The sequence below is a fragment of the Sycon ciliatum genome, chromosome 8 (genome assembly GCF_964019385.1).
Source record: "Sycon ciliatum chromosome 8, ocSycCili1.1, whole genome shotgun sequence".
In the NCBI taxonomy this organism is placed as follows: Eukaryota; Metazoa; Porifera; class Calcarea; order Leucosolenida; family Sycettidae; genus Sycon; species Sycon ciliatum.
In genome coordinates this window covers 6,195,999-6,222,645 of record NC_088650.1, presented here as the reverse complement: position 1 = coordinate 6,222,645, position 26,647 = coordinate 6,195,999, and the positions used below count along the sequence as shown (strand labels likewise).

The window sequence follows — 26,647 nt, the reverse complement described above, 5'->3', positions numbered from 1 at the left end:
CACAAGTAGGAGAATGCCGCCCATAATGTTATGTACATGTACGTGTATGCAGCTGGAAACTAGCTGCATAGTGCCCAAGTAAAACATGCAGATAAAAAGCCGTGCAGCAGTATATTTTGTACGTCATGTAGACACAAGTAGGGAAACTAAGAGCAACATGCTGTAAAGGCTAAAGTGTTTTGTACATGCATGAATCTAGAAATAAGTGCAGAAGGCACCCATGTAAAACATGTAGATGAAAAGCAGTGCAGCAGAGTACAAATATTGTACTTCATGTAGACACACCTAGTGTACAGTAATATCCTGTAAAGGATAATGTCATTTAAAAATAATAATCAGTATCATTGGATAAAGCAGTACAGTGACTAGGGTGATCAGCAAAATGGGTAAACAAACAATCTACCCAACAATCTCAACCTTCCGGTCTCGCTTGTTGCAGATGGTGACGCAAAAGTACAGAGCTTTGCCTTGTGGATCAAATCCGCAGATGGAATTTCGCTCACCTGTACGCTGGATGCATAGTTCCAAGCTACGTCGGTCATAGTCCAGAGTGAAGGTTAGAATGTCACCACTGTGCCAAGATCTGGTGCCAGCAAGCGCTATGTGACCACCTTGTAAGTTGCAGTAAGGTGAGTGTGGTTGGATCCAACCTACACCATAGTCGTAGGCGTATTGCTTTGAGTCAAGCATTGGACCATCAGGAGGAAGAGTAGCCACACCGATGCCTATGTGACCACTGGTCAGTTTACGACCAGTGACTTTCACTGAGCAAGTGTGCACGCCTGACGTGTAGGCCACAGTGCCATACACATTGCCATTCGCACCGCCAGCGCCACTCAGTGACGCAATGTTTTCTGTTGATCCGGTTATCTTCATGGCAGGTGAGCATCGTTGTTTGTCAAACTGGAGTCGTGCAGAAACTGGCACTTGAATCGACCTCTTCTCTGTGGGCGTGCTCACTTCCAGAACGTGGTTGCCAGTTTCCTTTGGATCTATGGAAGCACTCAGCTGTAGAGTGTCTGAGCCGTCAATATTGGAGGATGCTTCAAGGGTTACAGCGCCTTCTGGACCAGATGGAGATCGCAAACAAGCTTTCAATGTCCCATGCCAGTGAGAAGACGTGGCTTCATCCCTGGCACAGGGAATCCTCAACTGAATCATGCTTGTTTTTCCAACCTGCACGTTGTGTGGTACGTTCATGGTCATCTTCTGCAAACCAATGCTGACGCCCTCAAACACCTCCACGACTGTTTCAACACTTGCCTTGATACTCTGCAGAACATCGGACAAAACAGCTGTCTGGATTTTACACGAATCTTTGTTCAGCATTGACTTTTCCGAGGACTCAATGTCCGACGTGAAGGACTTGAGTTTCTCCAGGACACACGTTCCCAGCAACATGACATCAATGTCACTGCTGTCCTCGCTGCTCAACAATGTCCCAACCTCCGTAGTCGTCACATTGATCTGTTCAATTTCCGTCAGACGTTGCAGCTTGCTCTCCATGGGCTTCTGCATTTTCCATCTGAGTGCGTCTACCTTCTTCAGGAGCTCTTCCTCGTGCTTATCAAGAAGACTTCTGATGCCTTGGAATGTGTCACTGATAACCTTGGAGGCTGCCGTAGCGTCATCGTTTGTCTTTGTGATATGAGCATCCAAATCTCCCTTGAGCATGTCCAGAACACTCTGAGTTGAAGGTGGAACACTCTCGTCTGTGGAGCGCTCTGTCGCAAGTGGCAGCGCCTGTTGGAGCGCTGTGCGTGTAGTCTTGGCTATTTGAGTCAACGGTACGACAGTGTGCTGCTGTTGGTGGCTTAGTACTACACACTGCTCACAGGCGACAATGTCACAGGTTCTACAATACCTGTTCACTTCGTATCTGCTGTGCACTGGACAGCGAGTATTCCTAGTCTCAGTCCATGCATCACCTCTGTCACCACTTGCCTCGTCGTTCGACAATGACTTTACATGGTGATGCCGAAACACTCGCTTCTTTACATGGTGATGCCGAAATACTCGCTTGGTCGCATGGCCCTGGGCGTGCTCCGCGCACAGCATAGCACCATCACAGTCATCACATTTATGTGTGACAGGCTTCACGATCACTCCCTCGCAAAAATCACACTTCTGCACCTCCGACTCTGCACGAACGTCATCCCCATTGTGATTGTTCAATTTGAGCAATGAACGACAAGGTACTAGCTGCTTTCGCAGGTCAACTCCTGAAAATTTTGACTTAGTGTCCTGATGGCAGATTCCACATTGCACTGCTCCCTGAGTGGTGACTCTGTCATTCAGACATGGGATACAGCTAACATGGAGGCAGTGCAAGAACTTTGCGTTGCTGAGATCCGTTGTGTCGCAGAAAGCGCACACCATGGCTTTTTTTGCCGCCATCGATCAACTTCTGCTGTTCCAGCGTAGATCTACGATGAGCTCGTGGTAGCCAGAGCGAGTGAAGCAGGGACAGACAAAACTGAACGCGCCTGGTTGTTTTGTGCTGTGCGCGCCACTATCCAGCCCTGGCGATCAACTGATTGTAGGCATGATTTGGACATGCGCTGAACTACCATGATAGGTCAGCGTTGCGGAAAATCCTGTGTCCAGGCGCTAGGCGTAGGCTGTTTGTCTTGTGGAGTCGGAGGGCGGCCCGGCGCCGTTCCCTAGGCCCTTGCTCGGAGTCTTAGCTCTGCAGTCAGCAACGCAGCACGCGATCTTTTCCATTCCACTGCCACTGCCGGCACTGCACGTAGACCTACTGAGTACTGGTCTCCAGTCTACAGAATGTCAGTCCCACTCCCAGCTCAGCTGCATGCAGTGGCGCTCCACGCGAAATTCGATCATGTGCGCCTTGTCCGCGCTCTGGCGCTGGTGCACAGCCCACTGCACTGCAGGATGCTGTGTTCGCTGGTCTGGGTCCTGCACAACGCCCGGGCCAGGGTGACATGGTCACCAGATGAGATTGCATATCGGAGCTTCGAGCTTCGATATAACAGTGTATACCAACCCGAAATCGGGTTTTCCTTTGCTCGAGATAGCATTTTCAAAACGCAGTTTTACTAAAATTTGACAAACAAATTTTCGTAAGGAAAACTGCTCCACACGTGATCCATCAGCTCAAACGCGGGAACTCTAGCTTCTTCTTCACCTTTTTTCTTTGCTCGAGGAAGTGTGTAGTTGAAGTTTTCTGTTGTCTGAGTTTTCGGTATGGATTCCGCACCTCAGGATGTTTTTTCGCTAGTCCAGCAGGCTCTGGACCATGCCTTGCGCCCACTGGAGAGGCGTTTGGCATCCCTGGAAGGCCACAACACGTCCATGCCTGTGGGAAATTTGGAGTCCGGGCAAGAGCACGACTCGCGGATCGTGGATGGGACATGTACCCCGGAAACTGATCCACTCCTGATCCCGGTTGCTTCCCAATCGGCTGACTCCTCGTTAGCGAGGTCTACTGCCAGCAGTAGTCAGCCCGCTCAGGCTTCCAGAGCCGGTGTTGAGCATACGCGTGGTGGGTCCGTTGATGGCGACCCGACAAATTTTCCCACGCTGCAGCCACTCGCTGCTCGGTCGACCTCGAGAGGGCCACCTAGGCTACGACCTCTCCCCTCAGACCCGAGTGGTCCTGAAGATCCAGGCGATCTGGCGCAAGTATGCCACCTGCCGCTTGGTCCGACGCTAGCGGGTGTGGAGGCTGATGATTTGGACTCCGGTAGCACACATAGCCTGGTGTCCGACGGTGTGGGTCCCAACACGGACTGGCCAGCGGAGGACGGGGATGAGGAAGAGAACAGTTTTACCCGTCATGTCTCGCCCGAAACTGCTAAGTTTCTTGAGTCATGTCTTCGCTCAGAACTCAGACGCAAATCCCGGCAGGCCATTTCCCGTCGCTACCCTCGCCCTGACACTCCAGCAGCACTAGTCCCGGCTTTGGATGCACAAGTCGCCCGCATGGTGTATGGGGCTGACAAGAAGCCGCCTCGTTCGGAGGCTCGGCCCGATAGGCCTCAGTACCTGACGCAGGCGAAATTATTGAATGTGGTGGGTCCGTTGTGTGACATACTTGAACACACGCAAAACTCTGGCCTCGGTGAGCAAGGTCAACAGATCTGGGAGGCCGCTACGGCAGCACTGCGTCTCCTGGGAGATGCTAACCAGGCACTCACCATAAAACGGCGCTCCATTTATTTATCCAAGATCCACCCCAAGCTCTCCAGCCTGGCCACTGCAGAGTTTGCTAACCCGGGAGAGTCATTATTTGGCCCTGCCCTGAACGAGCAGATAACGAAGCAGGCGGAAACAGACAAGGCTTGGGCTGACGTACTGCGTAAGCTGCCGCCAAGTCATGGTCATGTGGCTGGGAAAGACAGACGGTCGTCGCGCTTCGGACAAGATCAGGGGGACGGCAACGCCAAACGCCGCAAGCCTTCAGAGGCTTCCCGTGAGCCGTTTTTTCGAGGGAGCGGAGCCCGCAGGGACGGGTGGACCTCCGCAAGCCATGCCCCTCACCGTCCACATTACCCCAAGAAGCCGCAGTGGCAGCCCCGGTCGCAACAACAGCCCGGCAACAAGCACGGCCCTCCGAAGCCAAACAATGCCTGAAACGTTTCCTGCCAGAGGTGTGCTGGCAGGCGCTCCCACCAGACCTGCAATGTCAAGGCACCCAGCTACCCGAGTGGGGCTTGGACTGGAGGGTGAGCGACTCGGAGGTCCAGGGACGTCCGAGCGGCCGAATTGGTGGTCAGACCAGACGCTGGCGTCAGCTGACCGGAGACCCAGAAGTCACGCAATATGTGCAAGGGTTTTGCCTGGAGTTCAGTCGGGAACCAGTCCAGTGGCGGAAGCCACTCCCCAGGCAGATGTCCTCAGAGTTGACCGCAGTGGTGACGAAGGAAGTACAGGCACTGCAAGAGAAGGGTGCCCTGGAAGAGGTGCCCCCTGGTACACCTGGCTTTCTCAGTCCACTGTTTGTCGTACCGAAAAAGAATGGCAAGATGCGCCCAGTGGCCGACCTGCGGGAATTGAACCAGTTTGTGCAATACCACCATTTCAAAATGGAAGGTATCGCCACGCTGCGGGAGCTATTGATAAAGAACGATTTTATGGTGAAAGTGGACTTAACCGACGCATACCTGTCCATGCCAGTGCATCCAACCCTCCGTCGCTTCCTGACGGTGCAGTGGCAGAGTCGGCAGTACCAATTTGCGGCTGTCCCGTTTGGCCTGGCATCTGCTCCACGGCAGTTCACCAAGCTCCTTCACCCGGTGATCACCTGCCTCCGCCAACAGGGTGTACGTCTGGTCGTGTACCTGGACGATATTCTGATCATGGCCGGATCATATCAGGAGGCGTTGCAGCATGTGGCCAATCTCATTCATCTGTTGCTGGCCCTAGGCTTCCAGGTGAACTTCAGCAAGTCAGAGCTGCAGCCGGTACAAGTGGTGGAGTTTCTGGGCTTCCAGGTCAGTTCAATAGCCATGACATTAGAACTCCCCACGGACAAGGTCCATCGGACGTTGACAACTTGCCGGAGCTTAATTGCCCAGCGACAGAGTACGGTTCGACGACTTGCCAGCATCCTGGGACTGCTGTCCTCTGCAGCACCCGCGATTCTTCCCACCAACCTGCATTTGAGCGGCCTGGAATCAGTGCGGGCATCAGCCCTACGCCGGCAAGTACCATGGGAGGAGACCGTCCCGCTATGCGCAGCAGCACTGGAGGATCTGTCTTGGTGGCTTCAGCACCTGGAGGAGGTCATCGGCCGCTCTATTCCTCTGCCAGTTCCAGACCTGGTCATGCAGACGGATGCAGCATCCACAGTCGGCTGGGGAGCAGTCTGTGGTCATCGCCACGCATCAGGCCTTTGGACGGTGGCGGAGAAGCATATTCATATCAACTGCCTGGAACTACGTGCAGCCTTTTTTGGTCTACAATCGCTCGCGAAGGACCTTCGGTCTGCTCATGTGATCATCGAAATCGACAACCAGGCGGCTGTATGGTGCATCAACAAAATGCGATCAACCACCAGCCCGGAGCTGAACAGCGAAGCCCAACAACTGTGGCAATGGTGCCTGGAGAAAGACATCACCATCAGAGCCGAGTACCGGCCAGGCGAATTGAATGTGGAAGCCGACTTTTGGTCACGGCAAACGGGAGCAGCACAGTGGATACTCCACCGGGAAGTCTTTCAGAGACTAGCCAACCAACTTGCTTTTCCTCTGGAAGTGGATCTGTTTGCCTCACGCACGGCTGCCCAGCTACCCCGATTTGTGAGCTGGAAGCCAGACCCGCACTCGTGGAGGACCGACGCTCTCAGCTTCACATGGTCAGACCTGAATGCGTACCTGTTTCCTCCGTTTTGTCTCCTGACGAGGTGCCTGAGGAAGATTCAGAGGGAGGAGGTAGCTCAGTGTGTGTTAGTTGCCCCGATGTGGAGAGGAGCCCCATGGTTTCCCCTCTTACTGAGCCTCTGTGTCGACCAACCTATAATGCTGCCTCATCACCCTCGTCTACTCATGAACGAGCAGGGCGACGTTCACCCTCTCGTGGAAGCGAGACAGCTGCGCCTAGTCGCTTGGCCGCTGTCGGGCGTATATGGCAGCATCAACAACTTTCAGCAGACGTGTCGTCGCTCCTCAGTTCTTCTTGGCGTGGAGGAACGAGGAAACATTACGACTCAGCTTGGTCACTGTGGTGTCAGTGGTGCCGTCAACGGGAGATTAATCCCGTTTCGCCATCTTCCGGCATAGCAACTGTCCTGCAGTACCTTACGGACCAAGTGTCGGCAGGGAAGTCCTACCGGACCATTGGAGTGTACCGCTCTGCACTGTCCAGTACCCTGCAGCCGATGGACGGCCACGCGATCGGCCAACACCCGCTCGTCTCCCGGTTGATGCGTGGCATTTATCAACAACGTCCACCTGCGCCTCGCTATTCGGCTACCTGGGACCCGGCAATCCCGCTAGGCACTCTCCAATCTTGGCCTCCGGTGAAGGATCTGTCCCTGGAGCAGCACACCCTAAAGTTGTGCTTTCTACTGGCTATAACAGGTGCTTTCAGGGCATCTGAGCTCCGGCATCTGTCAGCCGACTCCATTGGTTTGTCGCCGGAAGGTGTCTCACTGCAATTGTTGGCATTAACTAAGACACAGCGCTCTGGCAGCTTGAAGAGAGTCTTCGTAGCCAGATATCAGGTGGAAGCAGTTTGCCCTGTAGTCCACTTGGAAGCATACCTGGAACGCACAAAGGCTTTGAGACCCTCAGGTACTCAGCAGCTCTTCATCTCGGCCCGCAAGCCACACCGTGCGGTATCAGCTGCTACAATTTCTCATTGGCTTGTGTCCGTGTTGTCCACCGCTGGCGTTGACACGTCGGTGTTCAAAGGACATTCAACACGAGCCGCTGCATCGTCGACGGCTGCAGGCGCTGGCCTGTCAGCTGATGAGGTCATGCGCGCCGTTGGCTGGAAACAAGAGTCTACGTTCCGGCGCTTCTATCTCAGAGACCCCAGGCCTGCGGCGTCAGTCCGCATTCAGCAGGAGTTCGCAACTAGAGTATTGGCGGCTGCTGTGCCAGCATCTACACTGCCCTGAAACAATGCTGACAGTGTGCTTATTCGTGTACGTCATGATGGTATGACTGTGTGCAAAACATACCTTCTGGACTAATCCGCTAGTTTACCTGCGTAGTGTACGCATTACAAGTAATTTCGGGACGGCCAGTGTTAGCGTCCCGCCATACTAGGTTATGAATATTTTCCAGATTTTGGTTTTCATGTGGCCACACATTTAGTTGGTGTTAGGCCTTGTGTTATATTCCAGCCTGGGTGTGCTGGTTTGCTGCGTCAAAATTATATCACTGACGCTCGTAGTCGCCATTTGTGCATAAATAACTGTTGCCACGGAGGCTGGTTGATGTGCGCTGTGAAGTATACACTGTTATATCGAAGCTCGAAGCTCCGATATGCAATTGCCCATTTCACAAGCAATGATGCATTGTGATGTGAAGTGGGGATTGTATGAGGAGCGGAGAGCGGAGATATAACAGTCCCACCCGGGTACCCTCCCTAATAAGATCTATAATGCGCTGAAAAAAGGGTGAAGAAGAAGCTAGAGTTCCCGCGTTTGAGCTGATGGATCACGTGTGGAGCAGTTTTCCTTACGAAAATTTGTTTGTCAAATTTTAGTAAAACTGCGTTTTGAAAATGCTATCTCGAGCAAAGGAAAACCCGATTTCGGGTTGGTATACACTGTTATATCTCCGCTCTCCGCTCCTCATACAATCCCCACTTCACATCACAATGCATCATTGCTTGTGAAATGGGCAATTTCATTGAGCAGCACCAAGCTGACAACAGGACCGTTGGCTACCGGCCGAGCGACCAGTATGGTAGGCCGTAACCGGAAAAGGCAAGATGATTCATCCGCTTCAATATCGGAGGTGACAGACAACCTGGACAACAGGGGATGGAATTATTTCAACGCGACGTAAGTCAGCAGTGGAGTGTATGGAGCAACATGGCAAAGTCAGCAGTTGACTGATCACGTCTGCCAACATGGGCTAGCTCTCAATGGACGCTTATCATGCCCAAATGATCTGTTCCTGAGTACACCTTCCACGGATACACGATGTGCCTGTTTCAAGTGTGTGTGTGTGTGTGTGTGTTTGTGTGTGTGTGTGTGTGTGTATGTGTGTGTGTGTGTGTGTGTGTGTATGTGTGTGTGTGTGTGTGTGTGTGTACAAGTGTAATGGGTAGCCGAGTGGTAGGCGCGGTGAAATCAACAAGAATTACTTTTATTCTACTTCTTTCAGGTACACACCTGAAATATAATTATTAGTGAAAGAAAAAGCGGCAAAATAACTGACTTTCTCTCCGGTGCACACCTGGTATATACGGAGATACACTAACTATACATCAGGCAGAGCTCCATATTAGTTCCGTACTACTTCCGTATTGGTCGGGCAGGGATACTACACCCTCCCTTCCTACAGATTATCACGCCCTCGTGATTTTCAAAAAAAATTAGTGAAGAGTTACGAACACAGCGTCAACCGGAAGATGGCAAATTATATCGGAAATGATAACGTTTAGAGTAGACAGAAGAAATGAACTGATAAAAAATCATAAAGTAGAAGCACACCAGGTTCACGCGATCTCTCGGGGTCAAAAGGGGAAAGAACTGTCCTCCAAATAGGACCTGAAAAACTACAGCACTCTTGCTGCACAACGCTGGCACAACCCGCCAGGAACATCGCAGTTCAAAAACCGAACTGAATACACTATAACTATAAGGGGCGTTGTCACACACATTGTCCCACGTTAGCTGGGTAAGCCGTGGCTCACCATGATCAGACGCCTACCAAACTAAACTGGATTCACACACTCGCATAAAGGAAGACTGAAGAGAACAGGGAGACTGAAGGAAGACAGGAAAGAAAATGCCATACCTGGAATCAGCGTTAGTAACCACGGCGGCGGCTGGAGCTATGGCGGAGGGCGAGCGAGGTTTTATCTTCATCTTGGTTGAGCTGGTCACTCAGAGCGGCTAGCTCGGCGTCAGACAAATGACCTCCCTCATCGTCTTGAATCGTGGTCTTCACATTGTCGATAGCATCGCTTTGCGCGACGTAAAGAGTGATGGTCTAGCCAGGAAGAGTGTTGACGAAAATCTGCATCCCACCACGGAGGCGAAGTACCAAGTGAATAGTGGACTCCTGCTGAACGTTGTAGTCACTCAGGGTTCGGCCGTCTGCCAACTGCGTGCCGGCGAAAATCAAACACTGCTGGTCTTGGGGAATACCCTCCTTGTCTTGGTCAGCAGCCTGCATGTCGTCGTCCTCATCAGCTTCGCCATCACCACCGGTAGTATGTTGTTTGTTGTTTGGCTTTTTTTAAAGTGGAGTTCCAAAACAGGCCTAAACCTAATGACAATGGTCCCACTGATAATAAGAGAAAAGAAAATATAATAATAAGCGGACAAACAGAACCAAGAAGAAGATACAGCTGTAGTTAGATAACCAATATGAGCACGGCAGCAGGGGAAAAAAGTCACAAGCACGGCAACCGGGAAGAAAGGAGTGAGTGAGAGAGAGAGAGAGAAGAGAGAGAGAGAGAGAGAGAGAGAGAGAGAGAGAGAGAGAGAGAGAGAGAGAGAGAGAGAGAGAGAGAGAGAGAGAGAGAGAGAGAGAGAGAGAGAGAAGAGAGAGAGAGAGAGAGAGAGAGAGAGAGAGAGAGAGAGAGAGAGAGAGAGAGAGAGAGAGAGAGAGAGAGAGAGAGAGAGAGAGAGAGAGAGAGAGAGAGAGAGAGAGAGAGAGAGAGAGAGAGAGAGAGAGAGAGAGAGAGAGAGAGAGAGAGAGAGAGAGAGAGAGAGAGAGAGAGAGAGAGAGAGAGAGAGAGAGAGAGAGAGAGAGAGAGAGAGAGAGAGAGAGAGAGAGAGAGAGAGAGAGAGAGAGAGAGAGAGAGAGAGAGAGAGAGAGAGAGAGAGAGAGAGAGAGAGAGAGAGAGAAGAGAGAGAGAGAGAGAGAGAGAGAGAGGGAGAGAGAGAGGTAGTGAAGCAGATGAGTTCATCCTAGTTGACGGTACTGCCTAACAGAAAGGCCAGGCTTAGCGATTTGAAAGTGGAGCGCTTTCTTTCGAGGCGTGCTGTGTCTGGGAGCTGGTTCCACAGGATAGCTCCAGCATGGCTAATGCGCTTAGCTGAGGATGCAGTGGGGGAGACAGGAATGATGAGTAACTTGCTGCTCCCTCCTCGTGTTCGGAGAGAGGGACTGCGGGTGAAAAGGCTTGAAAACAGAGTACTTGAAGATTTGTTCAGGCAGCGCCAAATGAATACAAGAATGTGCATGTGGGTGTATATGCTGAGGGTATGGGCATTGATGCGTTCAAGTAAGGGAGCCGTGTGAGTGCGAGGGGCTGCCCTGCACACCGAGCGAGCCGCACGTTTGAACAAACTATTTAGGCGCTTATCCTGATAAGACGATAAGAAAGGGGCATAGGCAGCAGATGCATAGTCAAATTCTGATAGTATAAAGGACCTGAAAAACTGAACACGGCAAGAAAAAGGCAAACATGCTGCACTTCGATTTAGTAGCCCAATCTTAGCGGCAACGCGGCGTGCAACATGGCTTGTCATGGTGTTCCAGCTCATGTCTGAGTCGAAATGTAGGCCAAGATACTTGGCCGTTTTCACAACAGGCAGCGTCTGCCCATTACAAATGACATGCAGCTCAAGTGCTTGAGATGGGGATGGGGGAATAGGCAATATCTGTGTCTTTCTTTCATTAAGAATTAAACCACGGCCCTTCAGCCAGGTGGCCAGGTGCTGAACAGCAGCTGAAAGGTGTGCAGAAACAGCTTCCGCAGACTCCCTGCTACATCGTATAGAGATGTCATCAGCAAACTGGATTGCTCCCACATTAAACGGCGATAGTTCTTCTGCTATGCCGCGGGCATAGACAATAAATAGCAGTGGGCCCAGTACCGAGTATACGTGTAGGTAGTGGGTCGCTTGGAATCGCCATCGGAGTCTCCAGTGGATGCCATGCGGAGGGAAGGGTGATCCACGCTAGCACCCTGACTGTGCTGCAAGCTAATAAGCAGGGCTAAGCCCAGAAAGGCAAGAAACATGATTCTCATCTTGATTCGTCGCAGGGAGCTGCAGCGGGTTGAGCCATGGGGGTCTGGGGTCGAATCACGTTGTTTTATTTAAAACTACACCGCTGCCACCAATGTAATGGGTAGCCGAGTGGTAGGCCCGGTGAAATCAACAAGAGTTCGTTTTATTCTACTTCTTTCAGGTACACACCTGAAATATAATTATTAGTGAAAGAAGAAGCGGCAAAACGAGAGAGCTTGGAAGCTCAGGGCCCTACGCTATGCTTTTAATGTAAAAAGGCCAGAAAATCCGATTATAAGGAGATAAAAAGGAAAAGAAGGAGCAAACCAAAAGCGGATGAAGTGAGAGAAAGATAACAATCCGCAAAAAAATCTGCAAATACTTTTGCCTAACTCATATTCAAACTGATTGAAACGTTTTTGCAATACAATGATGTAGCCAATTAACGGAAAAAAACATTTCCATCAGTTCTATAGAGTAACATGTACGATGAGCTAGGCAAAAAATGTCCTGATGTCTGTCCTGACGTTTTCTGTGACCGGCGCTGACTCTGCCGATCACGGGCGTTCTGGCCTCGACGGGATCTCTCTTCTGACGTTTCCTGTGACCGGCGCTAAATCGCCCGTTCACGCTTATTTTGGAGTCGACGAGATGTCTGTCCTTACGTTTCCTGTGACCGGCGCTGACTCTGCCGATCACGGGCGTTCTGGACTCAACGGTATCTTTCTTCCGACGTTTCCTGTGACCGGCGGCGAATCGCCCGTTCACGCTTATTTCGGAGTCGATTCTGCGTCTGTCCTGACGTTTCCTGGGACCGGCGCTGACTCTGCCGATCACGGGCGTTCTGGAGTCGACAGGATCTCTCTTCCGACGTTTCCTGTGACCGGCGCTGAATCGCCCGTTCACGATTACTTTGGAGACGACGGGATCTCTCTTCCAAAGTATCTCTCTTCTAAAGTCTGTTTTTGCTGATTCATCCTATCACCTATTCCGCAACTAGCGTCCATTCTAATTTTATTTCCTCCTCGTCTCCCTATTAATTTTCTTTCCAAATCTCCCTCTATATCAGGGAGTCGTATACATAATACGACGAATATTGTGGCCAGCTGTTTGTGGCAAGCTGTTATGTACAATCCTGTAGAACCTTTGTAGTCACAGATACGGGGCAGATACGGTAGCTCCAGGCGTGACACAAGCACACAAACAAACAAACACCAAATCACAGATATTTTTTTATTGGACAGATACGGTAGCTCCAGGCGTGACACAAACACACACACAAACAAACAAACACCAAATCACAGATACGGGACAGATACGGGACAGATACGGTAGCTCCAGGCGTGACACAAACACACAAACACACAAACACACAAACACACAAACACCAAATTAAAGCTGTGTGGACCCTGGCTAGCGCCAGACGTTACTGAAGTAACGTCTTCTGCATAGCTACGGGAATAACTGACTTTCTCTCCGGTGCACACCTGGAGGTTGAGTAGCTCGTGTTCGAGTAGATCCCGTAGGTTACCGTTTGCAAGGTCGATGTATTGTGTGCTGACCCGGCACATGTGAGCATGATGCTAGTACTGACTAGACACTGTTAGGACCTGTCTAGACATGCGATTGTCTGTACCGTAGCATTAATCTAGTACATGCATGGCATGCAATACCTGCCGGATCATATGACGGAACTGGTTTGCTGATTGGCTGTACGTCTGTTCGCTTTATCAGCTGTGCTTTTTGGTTATAGTACGAGTTTCACTTTGGAGAGGAGAGAGTTTTTTTTTGTCTCTTTGGAAAGCAGAGTTTTTTGGTCCTGGAGAGAGGACAATAGCAGAGTTGGTATGTCCGTGCCAAGGCACGATGATGTGTGCATACTATTAGTCTAGAGATTTTCGTTCAGTTACGAAGAACAGAAATATATACAGTCTTCTTTGGAGTCCAGATTCCGTGACCGAACAACTGGTCCTTCGAGCCGGATTCGAGTCCGAGGCAGTAATCGGAGTCGATGGAAAAAAGAACGAGCGTCAGGTCGACGAAGGGTAAGCCTCCTTCGCGATATGGAGAGTGGGATAGTGTCTCCCAAGTTTCCAAGAAATCCAGTAAGGAAGCCGAACTGGAACTCGCGGCCAGGATACGCGAGAGAGAGTTGCAAGCTGCTGAGGAATTAGTCCAGCTGGAGGCTGAGGCGGTCGAAAAGAGATTGGAACTCAACAGAGAGTTGGTGACCAAGCGATTGGCTGCAGACAGAGCAGCGCTGGAGTTGGAGCTCTCAGAGAAAGGCTCCACCGCGAGCAGCCGCAGGAGTCGGAGAGATGAAAGTGCACGGAGACTGTCCCACGCAGGTGTTGGACAAGGGCTCACGACAGAAGCACTCGTGCGCCATCATCAACTCCTTGAGAAGCTCAAAATTACCAGCGCAGAGTCTGGGAGAGCAGGGCGCGCCTTCAGCGTGGTGGACGCAGTTGACATCCAGCCGACCAAGCCAAGACAAACACCAGCTGGTAGTCTGCCTCCATGCATGAGTGCTGTGGATGTGGAACGAAGAAGTCCCCAGAGCTGGCTACCAAGTAAGACCAGAACGGTGGAAGTGGAAGCTGGTCGAAGTGACGGACTGCCATCCACAGTGACACATGCACAGTCCATTGTCATTGATGGTCCAGTGAGCAGCGACAGCGCTAGCGGCAGTCAAGTACATGCAGGTATGTCTGGTGATAGTGCAGTGAATCCTGTGTTGCAGAGTAACAGTTTTGCCCCAGTACTAATAATAATAATAATTCGCGGGATTCGCGTTGGCATCGCTTGAATGTTCAGAAACACACAAACTAGCCTTCGCTTCCGCAGGCCACCACTATGCCTATGCCTTGCACACCTTAGTGGCGAATGCAGACCTCACAAGTGAGTCAGGGGAGAGTAGGTGAGTACTAGCTGTGGCTAATACTAGTAACAACGCACAACACAGACCAGGAGAGACGGTCACTGTGCAGTCCAGCTTTGCACCATTCACCACAACTAGTCTGAAGCCACAACTGCCCCAAGGCCCACAGTATCAGACACCAGCTAACCAGAAGTATCACCCTGCTGTGACATCTCAAGTGCAGCCAAGTAGCTACACAGTCCAGCAGAAAGTGCCTAGCCAGCTTGGACAGGCCAGAGTAGTGAGTGCAAGCGGTCAATCAGCCAGACCCACAGCCAGCAGCCAGAATCCTGCAACTACTTTCTACTCACCGTATGTACAGCAGCAAAGTGCACCAGCAGCTGCACAGAGTCAGTTGGCTACGCAGTATAGTCAGCCAGATGGACAACGTCCATATACATCACCAGCTGCTTACCCTCATGCCGGGACATACAGATCCCATTTGAAGCCGTTGAAGCTACCGCAGTTTGACGGAGCGCCAGTGAACTATGTCCCTTGGAGACAGAAATTCATGAGTTTGGTGGGAACAGACCCCCACACAACTGAGCACTACAAGATGGCGAGACTGAGAGAGTCACTCGCCGGAGGGAGTGCCGAGGAACTCGTCCAGGACATTATGGACGGAACAGGCGCCTTTCAAGCAGCATTGGTGGAAATAGAAGCCTGGTATGGCGGTGAGGAGCGACAACTTGAGCGTCACGAGAAAGATATCCTGACGTGGCCCAAGATTGACAACGCTAAAGCCACCGACAAGCTAAAGAAGTTTGCTCTAAAGCTGCGGAGTACCCTGGTCAACATGAAGTCGTGTGGCATTGCTCCCGGCCGTGAACTGTACCTAGCAGCAACCCAGAAAATACCACCGACCCTCCTGCTGAGGTATTTTGAGCTGCACGAGGACCGGAGCTGCGATGTTTGCAACTTTGCAGACTGGCTACTGAATCTGGTTCATATGCTGGGGAAGGTAGAGGAGAGGCAGGCAGAGACCCACAAGACACCCACATCAACGGCAGTGCTGCAGAAGTCACAGAGCCGACACGATCATCGACCACATAGAACGTTGGCAACTACAGCAGGAAATGAGACGCCAAAGGCCAGATGCAAGAAGTGCGGAGAGGGCCACGGCTTAGCTGACTGCCGGGCATTTGCCACCTTGTCAACAGCAGACAGGTGGAAATTCGTTAAGCCGTTGAATGTGTGTACCTGCTGCCTGCGCGTTGCTGGCCATCGTTCTGCTGAGTGCAGGAGCAACCCATGTGCTAAGTGCGGTGGAAAACACCATGACATGCTCCACATTGTGAGACAACAGCAGAGCTACAGCAGGAAGACGGACAAAGAGCCAGCCAGCATGAATCAAAGCAATCGACTGGACAGTCCACAGCGAGGCGGTGGATTACGTGAGAAGCCACAGCGTCCATCCGACACAGCAGCGACGGCCACAGCAACCACCTGCACCGCTAACACCGGGTCCATGTTGCATTCATGACTGTGCCAGTCAAGCTGCAACACCAAGACCAGACATATGATGCAGTGGCACTGATCGACTCGGCATCATCGACCAGCTATATCAGGGCTGACGTTGCTGAGAGCTTGGGTGTCAGCGGGCCAGATGAGCAGCTCACCACCTCAGTCCTAGGCGGAACGACAGTAACAGGCCGCCGGCAGAGAGTCAACCTGACCATCCACAGTCATGATGGTGACTACAGCACGGCGTTCCAAGCATGGACCCAGCCCGACATCACAACTCCGCTACCGGCCGTTGACTGGCATCAGATGAGCCAACAATTCCCCCACCTCTAGCAACTACCGCTACCACAGGTCGACTCGCGGCAGATAGACATCCTGATTGGTATCGATGTCATTGATGTACACCGAGTGCTGGAGGAGGCCACTGGGCGCGCGGGAGAGCCCATTGCACGCCGTCTACCACTCGGCTGGGTTTGCTTTGGGCCGGTGGACATGCCGACGGGTGCCACATCCGAGTGCACGCTGCACGCATCTGCAGTATGTGAGCCATTGCTCGATACACTGGTCGCTAAGTTCTGGGAGGATGACCAGGTGGGCATGCAACCACAATCTGACAAGACGATGGCTGAGATAGAAGCAGAGCACCTCGTGGCTGACAGGATGAAAATCACTGATGGTCGTGTCACGACAGGCATCCCTTGGATTCGGCCAGACCACCAGCCACAGCTGCCGCCAAACCGAGCCATGGCAGAGAAGCGGCTGATCAGCCTCGAGCGATCTCTTCTCAAGAAGCCGGACATCCAAGCAGAGTACGACAGAGTCTTCCAATCATACATCGACAAGGGATATGTGGTCCGCTGTGAGGATAGTGCCGCTAGAGACGGTGACCAATGGCTACTACCGCACTTTCCTGTCGTGCGCCACGACAAGGCGACCACGAAAGTGAGGGTTGTCTTCGATGCAGCGGCTCGTCAGCGGGGTGTGTCTCTCAATGATGAGATGTACACTGGTCCGAAACTGCAACATGACCTGATTCACGTCCTACTCAGGTTCTGCCGTGAACCGGTTGCGATCGTAGGAGACATTGCAGAGATGTTCCTGCAGGTCCAGCTACAACAGCAAGATCGGCGGTACGTACGCTTCTTGTGGCGCAAGTCGACAGACGAGCAACCATCCATTTACGAGTTTACTCGGCTCGTGTTCGGACTGAAGGCATCACCGTTCATCGCCTGCCGAGCTCTGAGGGAGGTAGCCGCACAGCATGGGGAACAGTACGACTCAGCAGCCCGAGCAGCGGTCGAGGAATCGTTCTACGTTGACGATTTCCTGAACTCACAACCATCAGTACCAGCCGGCATCTCAGTACGGCAGGGGGTGCAGGACCTGCTCCACATGGGCTCGTTTCACCTGCGGAAATGGCGCAGTAACAGCCGTGACGTGCTCCGTTCTATCCCGGAGGCCGACCGAGCAGCCGACGCACTGGTGAGCATCGATGATTGCAGCGACGCCGCATCAGCTGCAGTTGTGAAGACGCTTGGTGTCGTGTGGGACGCAGCGTCTGACACGTTCAGCTATCGCTACAACACACCGGACGACCAGCGGCTGACGAAACGAAGCGTCCTATCCAAGATGGCCAGCATCTATGACCCAAGAGGGCATATTTCGCCGTTTACGATAAGGGCTCGACTGCTGTTCCAGGAGGCATGCATTCTCGGCTGTTCCCGGGATGACCGTCTCCCATCAGAGCTGGAGAGCAAGTGGCAGAGGTGGTTTGCAGAACTACCAGATCTAGCTGGGATCAAAGTGCCACGATGCTTCAAAAGCATGGAGCGCCAGGCTGACACCGCGAAGCTCACAGTACATACCTTCACCGATGCCTCGGCGCACGCCACTTCAGCTGTCAGTTATGTCCGCGCGGCGTATCCGGATGGTTTTGTGAAGGTCAGCCTTGCATTCGCCAAGGCGCGGGCAACCCCAATAGGGCTTGAAAGTGCTACGTCACAGCATAGCAACAATTTCAAAAATTCAAAAATTGGATCCACTTGGATCCAGTTTTGTATGGATCCAAGCACATTTCAAGCGGTCTTACTCACAGCAAGGTGATGTAGCCAGTGAAACTGACTGATTTGGCTAGTGGGGGCGGGGTGACAACTGGTGGCGAAGTAAAAGTCACACCTGCATACGACATGAGTGGGTTGCTATGTACCCACATACTGAGGCAATAGCAAAGTCACACCTTAGTGGATCCAAAAGTAGAAATCTGATGTGAACTTACTACTCCCTGGCCGTTTTGACGTCATCACTTTCAAGCCCTATCAAGAAAGTCACCATCCCTAAGTTGGAGTTGCGAGGTGCAGTACTTGGCCTGCGCACCAGCAAAGTTGTCAGCCAAGCCCTCGCTATTCCTGTTGCTGAACATGTGTTCTGGACCGATTCCCTCAACGTCGTGTACTGGGTGAGGAGCCATGCCAAGAACTTCACTTCAGATGTCGCCTGCCGGGTCAGTGAGATTCAAGCCGACACCAAAGCTAGCCAATGTAGACACGTACCAGGAGTCCTCAACCCAGCCGACTTCCCATCTCGAGGTATGAAAGTGCTGGACCTCGTTGGACGTCACACATGGTGGAGTGGTCCGGACTTCCTGACCAGACCGGAGACAGAGTGGCCGCTTGTGGAGCTTGCTACCCCTCCGCAACTACCTGGTGAGCTGAAGAAGAAGCCATGTATGACATTCGCCAGCCAGGTGACGCCATCTCGACTAGATCCTGCCACATATTCGACGTGGGAGCGTCTTACCAGGGTGACTGCCTGGTGCTTACGGTTCGTACAAAATGCCCGACGGCAGACTGCGACAGTCACGAGGGGGGAAACCCACGTCGACACCGCCAACACCAGTGTCCCACTAGTCTATGTCCGTTTACCAAGCGGTCATAAGCCAAGATCAGTAGTGACAGTACCGGTGCTGACGGCAGCAGAAGTAGCAGGAGCCGAACGACATTGGTTTGCACAAGCTCAGCTGTCAGCGTACCCAGCCACGCTTAAGCGCTTACGGGCAGGTGAGGAATTACCACCATCTGACCCTCTCTACCGGCTCAACGCGGTCCTGGATGCGACGTCACACCCTGCTCTCATGGTCGTCAACGGACGACTGAAGCATGCTGTCAACCTACCTGTTGCAGGGCCTGCTCTAGACATTCAACACAGCCCGGTCAGAGTGTACCTAGCGCATGCAGGCCAGCCGGGTCAAGCCGGGTCAGATCATCCGGCAGAAAAACAACCAAAAAGCCTGCTCAAAACGCAGCAAAACAGAAAGGCGTATTTATCACCGGAAATCGGACATTTTATAGAGAACAAGGCGAACTATCAAAGTCCGCAAACGTACTAGGTAAACGACATTACGTGAAGAATGCAAAGCAGTTCCATTGGATTCTGATTTAACAATTTGAAAAAAGGAATTCTGTTTTCTAATTAGTGCTAGTAGCAGGACGAACGACCAAATCCACCGCCGCTCGTCTTCCTTTGGAAATGCGTCTTGCACACAAAGCGCATGACATGGATAGACTGGCATGGTCTTAGTCCAGCCTGGGTCGACCTTTTTCCAAGAGTCTTGGAAAGCGTGAGTTCTTTTTCTCTTCGCTGCGGGCTCCATCGTCCGAATCACCAGTCGGCTGAAAACTTGCAACTGTGTCAAAAGCTATCCAAAGTTACGCTTTTGACTGCCTGCCCCATCGACTTTGAATGTCCTGACTTCCTGCTCGCCGCTGGCCAGATCGCGCTTGAACCAGTTGACCCCAGTTGACCCTAGCCGAGTTTCTGTCGCTTGTAGACAGTGTGTGGTATGGTTGCGCTAGATTTGCAACAGATGGGGTCCGCGAGTCGTAAAATACCGGTATTTTAGGAATCCATTGTCAGTTTGAGACATTTTCAGCCGGGTCAGACTGGACCCGGTGGTATCTGTTCAGCCAGGTCGTGCAGGTCTCCAGCCGGGCGCGTGACCCGGCTGACCCGGCTCTCCAGCAGGCCCTGCTGTTGGTGTTCGCCAGCCAGTGATCCTACCACAGCGTCACCGAGTCACTACGCTACTCATCCAGCGCGAAGACGACCTCTGTTGCCATGGTGTCGGAACCCAGCACCTGCTGTCCAACCTACGACAGAGATTCTGGATTGTACATGGTACATCAGCGATCAAAAGTGTACGTGCACAATGCGTTACATGCAGCCGACTGATGAGTAAGGCTGCGGAGCAGATCATGGGACCGCTACCCAACCATCGCACGTGTGGTTCTCTCAAACCATTTACCAGATGTGGAGTAGATTACGCAGGACCGTTCTACACAAAGCAAGGGCGTGGTCGAGCGCAGCAGAAGCGGTACATGTGCGTTTTCACCTGTTTGGAGACCAGAGCATGCCACTTGGAGATGGCCTTCTCTTTGGACACAGAAGCATTCCTGATGGCATTCTCCAGATTCATCAAGCGTCGCGGCACTCCGTCCATCATGGTGTAGGACAACGGCACGAACTTTACAGCTGCCGAGCGAGAGCTCCGAGAGGCGAGCGAAGCCATTGATCGCACGCAAGTCAGCAGGAAATTCGCTCATGAAGGAATAGAGTGGCGGTTCAATCCTCCGCGAGCACCCCACTTCGGAGGAGTATTCGAAATTGTTGTGAAAGCTGCTAAGCGTGCCATCACCACAGTACTCGCTAATGCTTCGCTTACCGACGAGGAGTTGCTGACCGCACTGATTGAAGCAGAGCATCTCCTCAACACTCGTCCGCTGACTACAGTCTCAGATGATGCTCAGGATGATCAGCCCTCACTCCCCAGCATTTCCTTGTGGGACGTATGGATGCGCCTCTGGCCAAGGAAGTGACGGTGCTTGGTGAGCATCAGCATCAGCGGAAGAGATGGGCGGCAGTACAGCGATTAGTAGACGAAGTGTGGCAGCGATGGAAAAGAGAGTTTCTACCATCCTTGAACCTCCGGAAGTGCTGGCGCCAGGCCAAGAAGAGCTTGAAGGTGGGTGACGTGGTGATGTGGATGAGTCCCGGCACTCCGCGCGGAGAGTGGCCATTGGGTCGCATTATGGAGACCTTCCCAGGAAAGGACAACAAGGTGCGCGTCGTGGACGTCAAGATTGGAGGCAAGATCCTGCAACGTGCCATCCATCATCTCGTTCCTTTGCCAGTTGGAAATGAGTAACAGTGATGGACATGATTATGTAGTTGTGTCACACTCGGATTGTTTTTTTTTTTTTTAGTGTGGTTTTCTCCTCGTGTGAGAGGGGGATATGTTCGAGTAGATCCCGTAGGTTACCGTTTGCAAGGTCGATGTATTGTGTGCTGACCCGGCACATGTGAGCATGATGCTAGTACTGACTAGACACTGTTAGGACCTGTCTAGACATGCGATTGTCTGTACCGTAGCATTAATCTAGTACATGCATGGCATGCAATACCTGCCGGATCATATGACGGAACTGGTTTGCTGATTGGCTGTACGTCTGTTCGCTTTATCAGCTGTGCTTTTTGGTTATAGTACGAGTTTCACTTTGGAGAGGAGAGAGTTTTTTTTTGTCTCTTTGGAAAGCAGAGTTTTTTGGTCCTGGAGAGAGGACAATAGCAGAGTTGGTATGTCCGTGCCAAGGCACGATGATGTGTGCATACTATTAGTCTAGAGATTTTCGTTCAGTTACGAAGAACAGAAATAAATACAGTCTTCTTTGGAGTCCAGATTCCGTGACCGAACAGCTCGTTATTATCAAAATCTCATCTTAACAGAAATGCGCGGCAGCTTTTATGCAGCAGACGCCGTACGCTTATATACGGAGATACACTAACTATACATCAGGCAGAGCTCCATATTAGTTCCGTACTACTTCCGTATTGGTCGGGCAGGGATACTACACAAATGTGTGTGTGTGTGTGTGTGTATGTGTGTATGCCGCTTCAATCAGCTATGTGGTGGATACCAGGCCAAAATTAGTGGCGGTCAATTCATCAGCCTTGCAAGCTGTTGAATGGTGTAATCCCAGCACAAGTTGCTATGTCTAACATAGCTGTTCGCTATCATCGCTTCCGCGATGGGCAAGTCTGAGGTCTGAGGTCTGAGGTGTATGTGTGTGTGTGTTCAGCCTTGCAAGCTGTTGAATGGTGCAATCCCAGCACAAGTTGCTATGGCTTCTGCCGTAGCATTGCTATCATCGCCTCCGGCGATGGGCGTCAAAGGTCAAAGGGCAAAGGTGTGTGTGTGGTAGCCCTTTCCCAAAGGTGCTCTTTTAATTCGCACTTAGTGCTTTTCGCGTCCCTCAAAATATGCTGAAAAAGTGCTCTTTTTCAGTGAAAACAGGCAAAAGTGCTCTTTTTTCAGTGAAGCATAGCCATGATACATGTTCAGATATGACCCCAAGCTGAGAAATGAATACGCTTTCTTTCATTTATGGATCACGAAAGGCAAAATAGGAAGTAAAGTTCGTAAAAACCCACTTTTTACAGCATTGTTTACACCGCGTACAAGCTTCACCAACTTGTTGCGCCAAAATAATGGCGTGCCAAGGCTCATCGAGCACTCGGAAACTGTGATCGCATGCATGAGCAAACAAATTTTAGCACTTTTTCAGCTAAAAAAGCTAAAAAAAAAGGGCGATATTCTCCAAAATGGCAATAAAGGGCGAAAGTAACGGGCTTTTCCAAAAAGGCCAAAAGGGCGGAAAAAGGGGCGAGCACCTTTGGGAAAGGGCTAGTGTGTGGTGTGTGTGTGTGTGTGGATGTGTGTGTGTGTGAGTGTGTGTGTGTGTGTGTGTATGTGTATGTGTGTGTGTGTGTGTGTGTGTGTGTGTGTGTGTGTGTGTGTGTGTGTGTGTGTGTGTGGATGTGTGTGTGTGTGTGTGTGTGTGTGTGTGTGTGTGTGTGTGTGTGTGTGTGTGTGTGTGTGTGTGTGTGTGTGTGTGTGTGTGTGATGTTTTACACTCAGTACAGATATTAAAAACAAACGGCGAGGAGACAACAATATCAGAATAGCAATAAGGAGAACTAGTTGGATGAACATGTGCCCGGTTATTTATTAAACGTTGTCAATCGATGGATGGAATGTGGAGAAACACAAAAGGAAAGGATATGCAATAATGAAGGTAACAATGGAGAAAGATTCGAACAAGTTTTCGTTCAACACTCGTCAGGAATCATCGTTGAACGAATGAACAATGCAACAGAAATGAAGTACAGTATAAAAGCAACCAAAGAGAATAGACACCTAGAGAAAGTGTTGTTGTAGAAGTTTATTTAACGTCGCACCACAAACAGGGCGATTTCGCCTCCTTTGATACATGTGGACGACAGAAGGAATGAGAGAGAGGGGGGGACAGAAGTATGGAGAGAGGAAGGGTAGAAATAAATAAGCAATCAACCTCAGGGCTACACCAAAGCAAAAACGGAATGGGAACATACTATACAAAATAGCTTCATACATATATTGCAAAACACGTTTACTATTCTTCAGTCCGCTATACCACAGAAACGCACTCGCCGAAAAGCATTTAAACGGAGCCATGATGCACTTTTAGCAGGGCACAGAACTGAAGGTGGCTGGGCTCGGAACGGTGATCAGGCGGGAGCTGGTTCCACAGGACTGCGCCGATGAACTGCATGGTCGCTCGACCCGCAGGACCGGGCCAAAATGGTACTCGAACGAGGTGATGTGCTGCTCCCCGAGTGCGGTCACCAGTAACTCTCACGAAGAAGCTTGTGAAGAGGGAGCTAGCTCGGGAGAACAGACAACGACGGACAAAGATGAGGAGCTTAATGTTAAACATGTCCTCCAGGGTGGTGAGGCGGAGCTGTTCAAAGATCGGGCTCGTGCGCGACCACGGTGGCAGACCGAAGAAGCCGCGGATAGCGCACTTCGTTAGACGTGTGAGGGGCTCCATGTTGCCAATTTGAAGTGACGGATAAAAGGCGTTGGAAGCGTACGACAAGTGCTGAAGGTTACAAAACGAAAGTTAGAAATACAGATAAAGTGCGTGCTAAGAAAGTGCTAATCCACTACAAAGTCTTGAAAAAAGTGTCATCACCGACGCAATCCACACAGTCAAGTATAGCCAGTTTAGAAACGGAACAGTTACATATTCACTTTGTTGTACTTATGGAGCCTCCACATTCGGAAAATTGTGCCTTTTCGTACTTGCAAGTGACCATAAGTACAACAAAGAGAAAACATTACTTCTATTCATTAGTTGACTTCTTTGTAAAAAGATTTTTTTATTGCCCAATTTAAAGGGGAACTCCGGTCCAAAATCACCCCCATTTTTTATTGCGGAATCCATTAGAGTATGTCGTAAGTGGTAGAATGGCGAAAACCGGAAGCTTCTACGACAAGGACAACATACCTAAATTACCAATTGCAATTTTCCATATTTGGCACGAGGGGGCCCCCTCCCACCCTGTGACGTAAAACGTTCTCAGCCCGGTCCACTCAGATGAAATTTTCAAATAATTGAAGCAAGAATGAAAAGTCCTTGGCCATTGTTGACGTGCTTGTTGTTCTGTGCCATGCCCGATTTATTGTCACGACTCGCTGCTGCGTCTCTGGATGCAACAATGTCACGAAGAAAGAGGCGCCTGCGGGCTGTCGTAGCATGGCTTTCCTCTGGCTGACGCGAACCTGACGACAGCTTGGCTATGGAGATCGAGAGTATGTTGGAAGGATTTTTCTCCGACGAAAAATAATCGTGTCTGCACTGAGCATTTCACTGAGATGTGCTATGAAAGAGATTTCCAACAAGAGTTTGCACAAAGCATTGGTGGCTATAAGCAGAAGCAGCAGTGACGCTTGAAGCCAGGGTCTCTGCCATCCTGAAACTTGGCGGTGCATGTCACACTAATAGTTAGTAGCTCCTCTACCTCTGCTGCCAGCAAAAGCAGACAATCTTCGATTTACTTCCAGGAACGTGAGCACGATGAGGTAAGTGAACGGCATGATTTTGTGCCGTCCAGAACGTAGCTCTAAACGACTACAGTCCTACTCAAAGTCCTCTACTCAAAATCCTAGTCAGTGAAGTCGAGAATTGATGTAATGTACATGGAACGTTATCATGTGTGTTATTTCGGTTCTCTTTATCTGTAAGTTTCCATTGCGTTACTTTCCGGTTGCAGCTACACTGCCACAAATACAAGGTACAATATGATATGTAGTCTGGAAAATTTCCATGCTGTCATATTGAAGTGGGCACCAAAACGTGTCCACTTTTCGTACAATGGCATGAGAGCACGGGTACAGTCGGCATGTCTGTCCCACAATGCCAATATAGGGAGAGCGCACGCCAAAACCAAGGAGGGTGTGCTCAGGTACAGGCTGGAATACACCAAGAGCACAAAGTGGCCAAGAAGCTGCACGACAATGTCCTGCAACTTCTTGAAGGACCTGTTGAACGATGTGCATACAACCATTCTCGGCATTCGCAACGGCACACGGCACCAGCACAACCCCATGCTCCGGAACACAGTACAGTCTTGTGCCATTGTATCTGTCAACTTTACCAGATTGTTCGTGCAGCTGCATTGGTGCAAAGCATGCGCCCACCCGAGAACACAAATATTGCCTGAGTCAAGAATAGTTATTAATCGCGTCTGTCAACTGTTTTCTACATTCTGCATGCACATGTACCAATGATTATGTGAACGTCAACCAGGCCAAGAAGCATTATCATCATCATCATCATCATGTCCAACTGCTTCCTCAAAGCCCCAGTGCGCATCTGCATTGGCTTCTGGTACAGCTGCTTTATCTTCGATACCACGCAAGACGGTATCACACGCCGCTGCTTGCGTCCAAAGTATCCATGGGTGAACCATGTGTATTGTCTATACACCACATGTCTCCAAATCCTGCACAAAACAGTTGGAGAGATGTAGATACACATACCACGAGTGTCTTCATGATTGTGTAAAAGTAAATAGTTTCAGTGTACTTCGAAGTAAATAGTTTCGGATTCGAATTAATATTTCTATGGGCTACTATACTAAAGACACTTTGGCCTTTTTTCAAATTTACATCACTTTTACACACACACAACACAGTTCAAACACTTACAGTGCTAGGAATAGTATGAATGAAAGACATCGTTGTACCAGTATAATTATATTGGCATGGGTACAATAGAACTTCATGATTGTGTGATGGAAGTTGGTGAATTTGAATACTGTACACAAAATCATTGCACAACACTTCCCATCTACTTTGTACCGGTACATGAAACATGGAAAGAAAGGAAATAATGAAACCGATTCAGTGAATCCTCACCTGTTTGACCACGGTCCACACCTTGCCCGAAATTCTTCGAAGGAAAGCAATGCCACCTCGAGCACTGATTTTTGCAGGCAAACAACAGCAAACTCTGAGTGCTGCGTGACGCACTGCAGCCCTTCCTGCTCGCCGCGTTTACTGAAAGCTGCAGGAACCTCCCAGCAACAAGTCGACTCGACCTCGCTCCACATCATGCTGCATTGTCCGCAACGGCATCAAGCAGTTCTTCTCACGCGAGCACTTGCAACCAAAGGCAAAGCGTTCTCTTCACGTTCATCTGTTTTGTAGTCTCAGAAATATTACTTGTAGACAGTTTCGCAGACGCTGATGCGCGCTTCGGCTCGAACCTAAAAGGCCT

The 26,647-nt window shown here is 50.8% G+C and overlaps 2 protein-coding genes across 2 annotated transcripts; both read left to right on the top strand.

Annotated features, from left to right (window-relative positions):
• The first annotated feature begins 4,853 nt into the window (after window positions 1-4,853).
• LOC135823510 (uncharacterized) lies at window positions 4,854-6,743 on the top strand. The gene has a single exon (XM_065336353.1). The coding sequence runs from the start codon at window positions 4,854-4,856 to the stop codon at window positions 6,741-6,743; it is 1,890 nt and encodes a 629-aa protein (XP_065192425.1).
• A 9,741-nt stretch (window positions 6,744-16,484) lies between these two features.
• Window positions 16,485-20,497, top strand: LOC135823509 (uncharacterized). Its single transcript, XM_065336351.1, has 3 exons — window positions 16,485-17,911; window positions 18,303-19,244; window positions 20,296-20,497. The coding sequence occupies exons 1-3, from the start codon at window positions 16,485-16,487 to the stop codon at window positions 20,495-20,497; spliced, it is 2,571 nt and encodes an 856-aa protein (XP_065192423.1).
• Window positions 20,498-26,647: the final 6,150 nt, after the last annotated feature.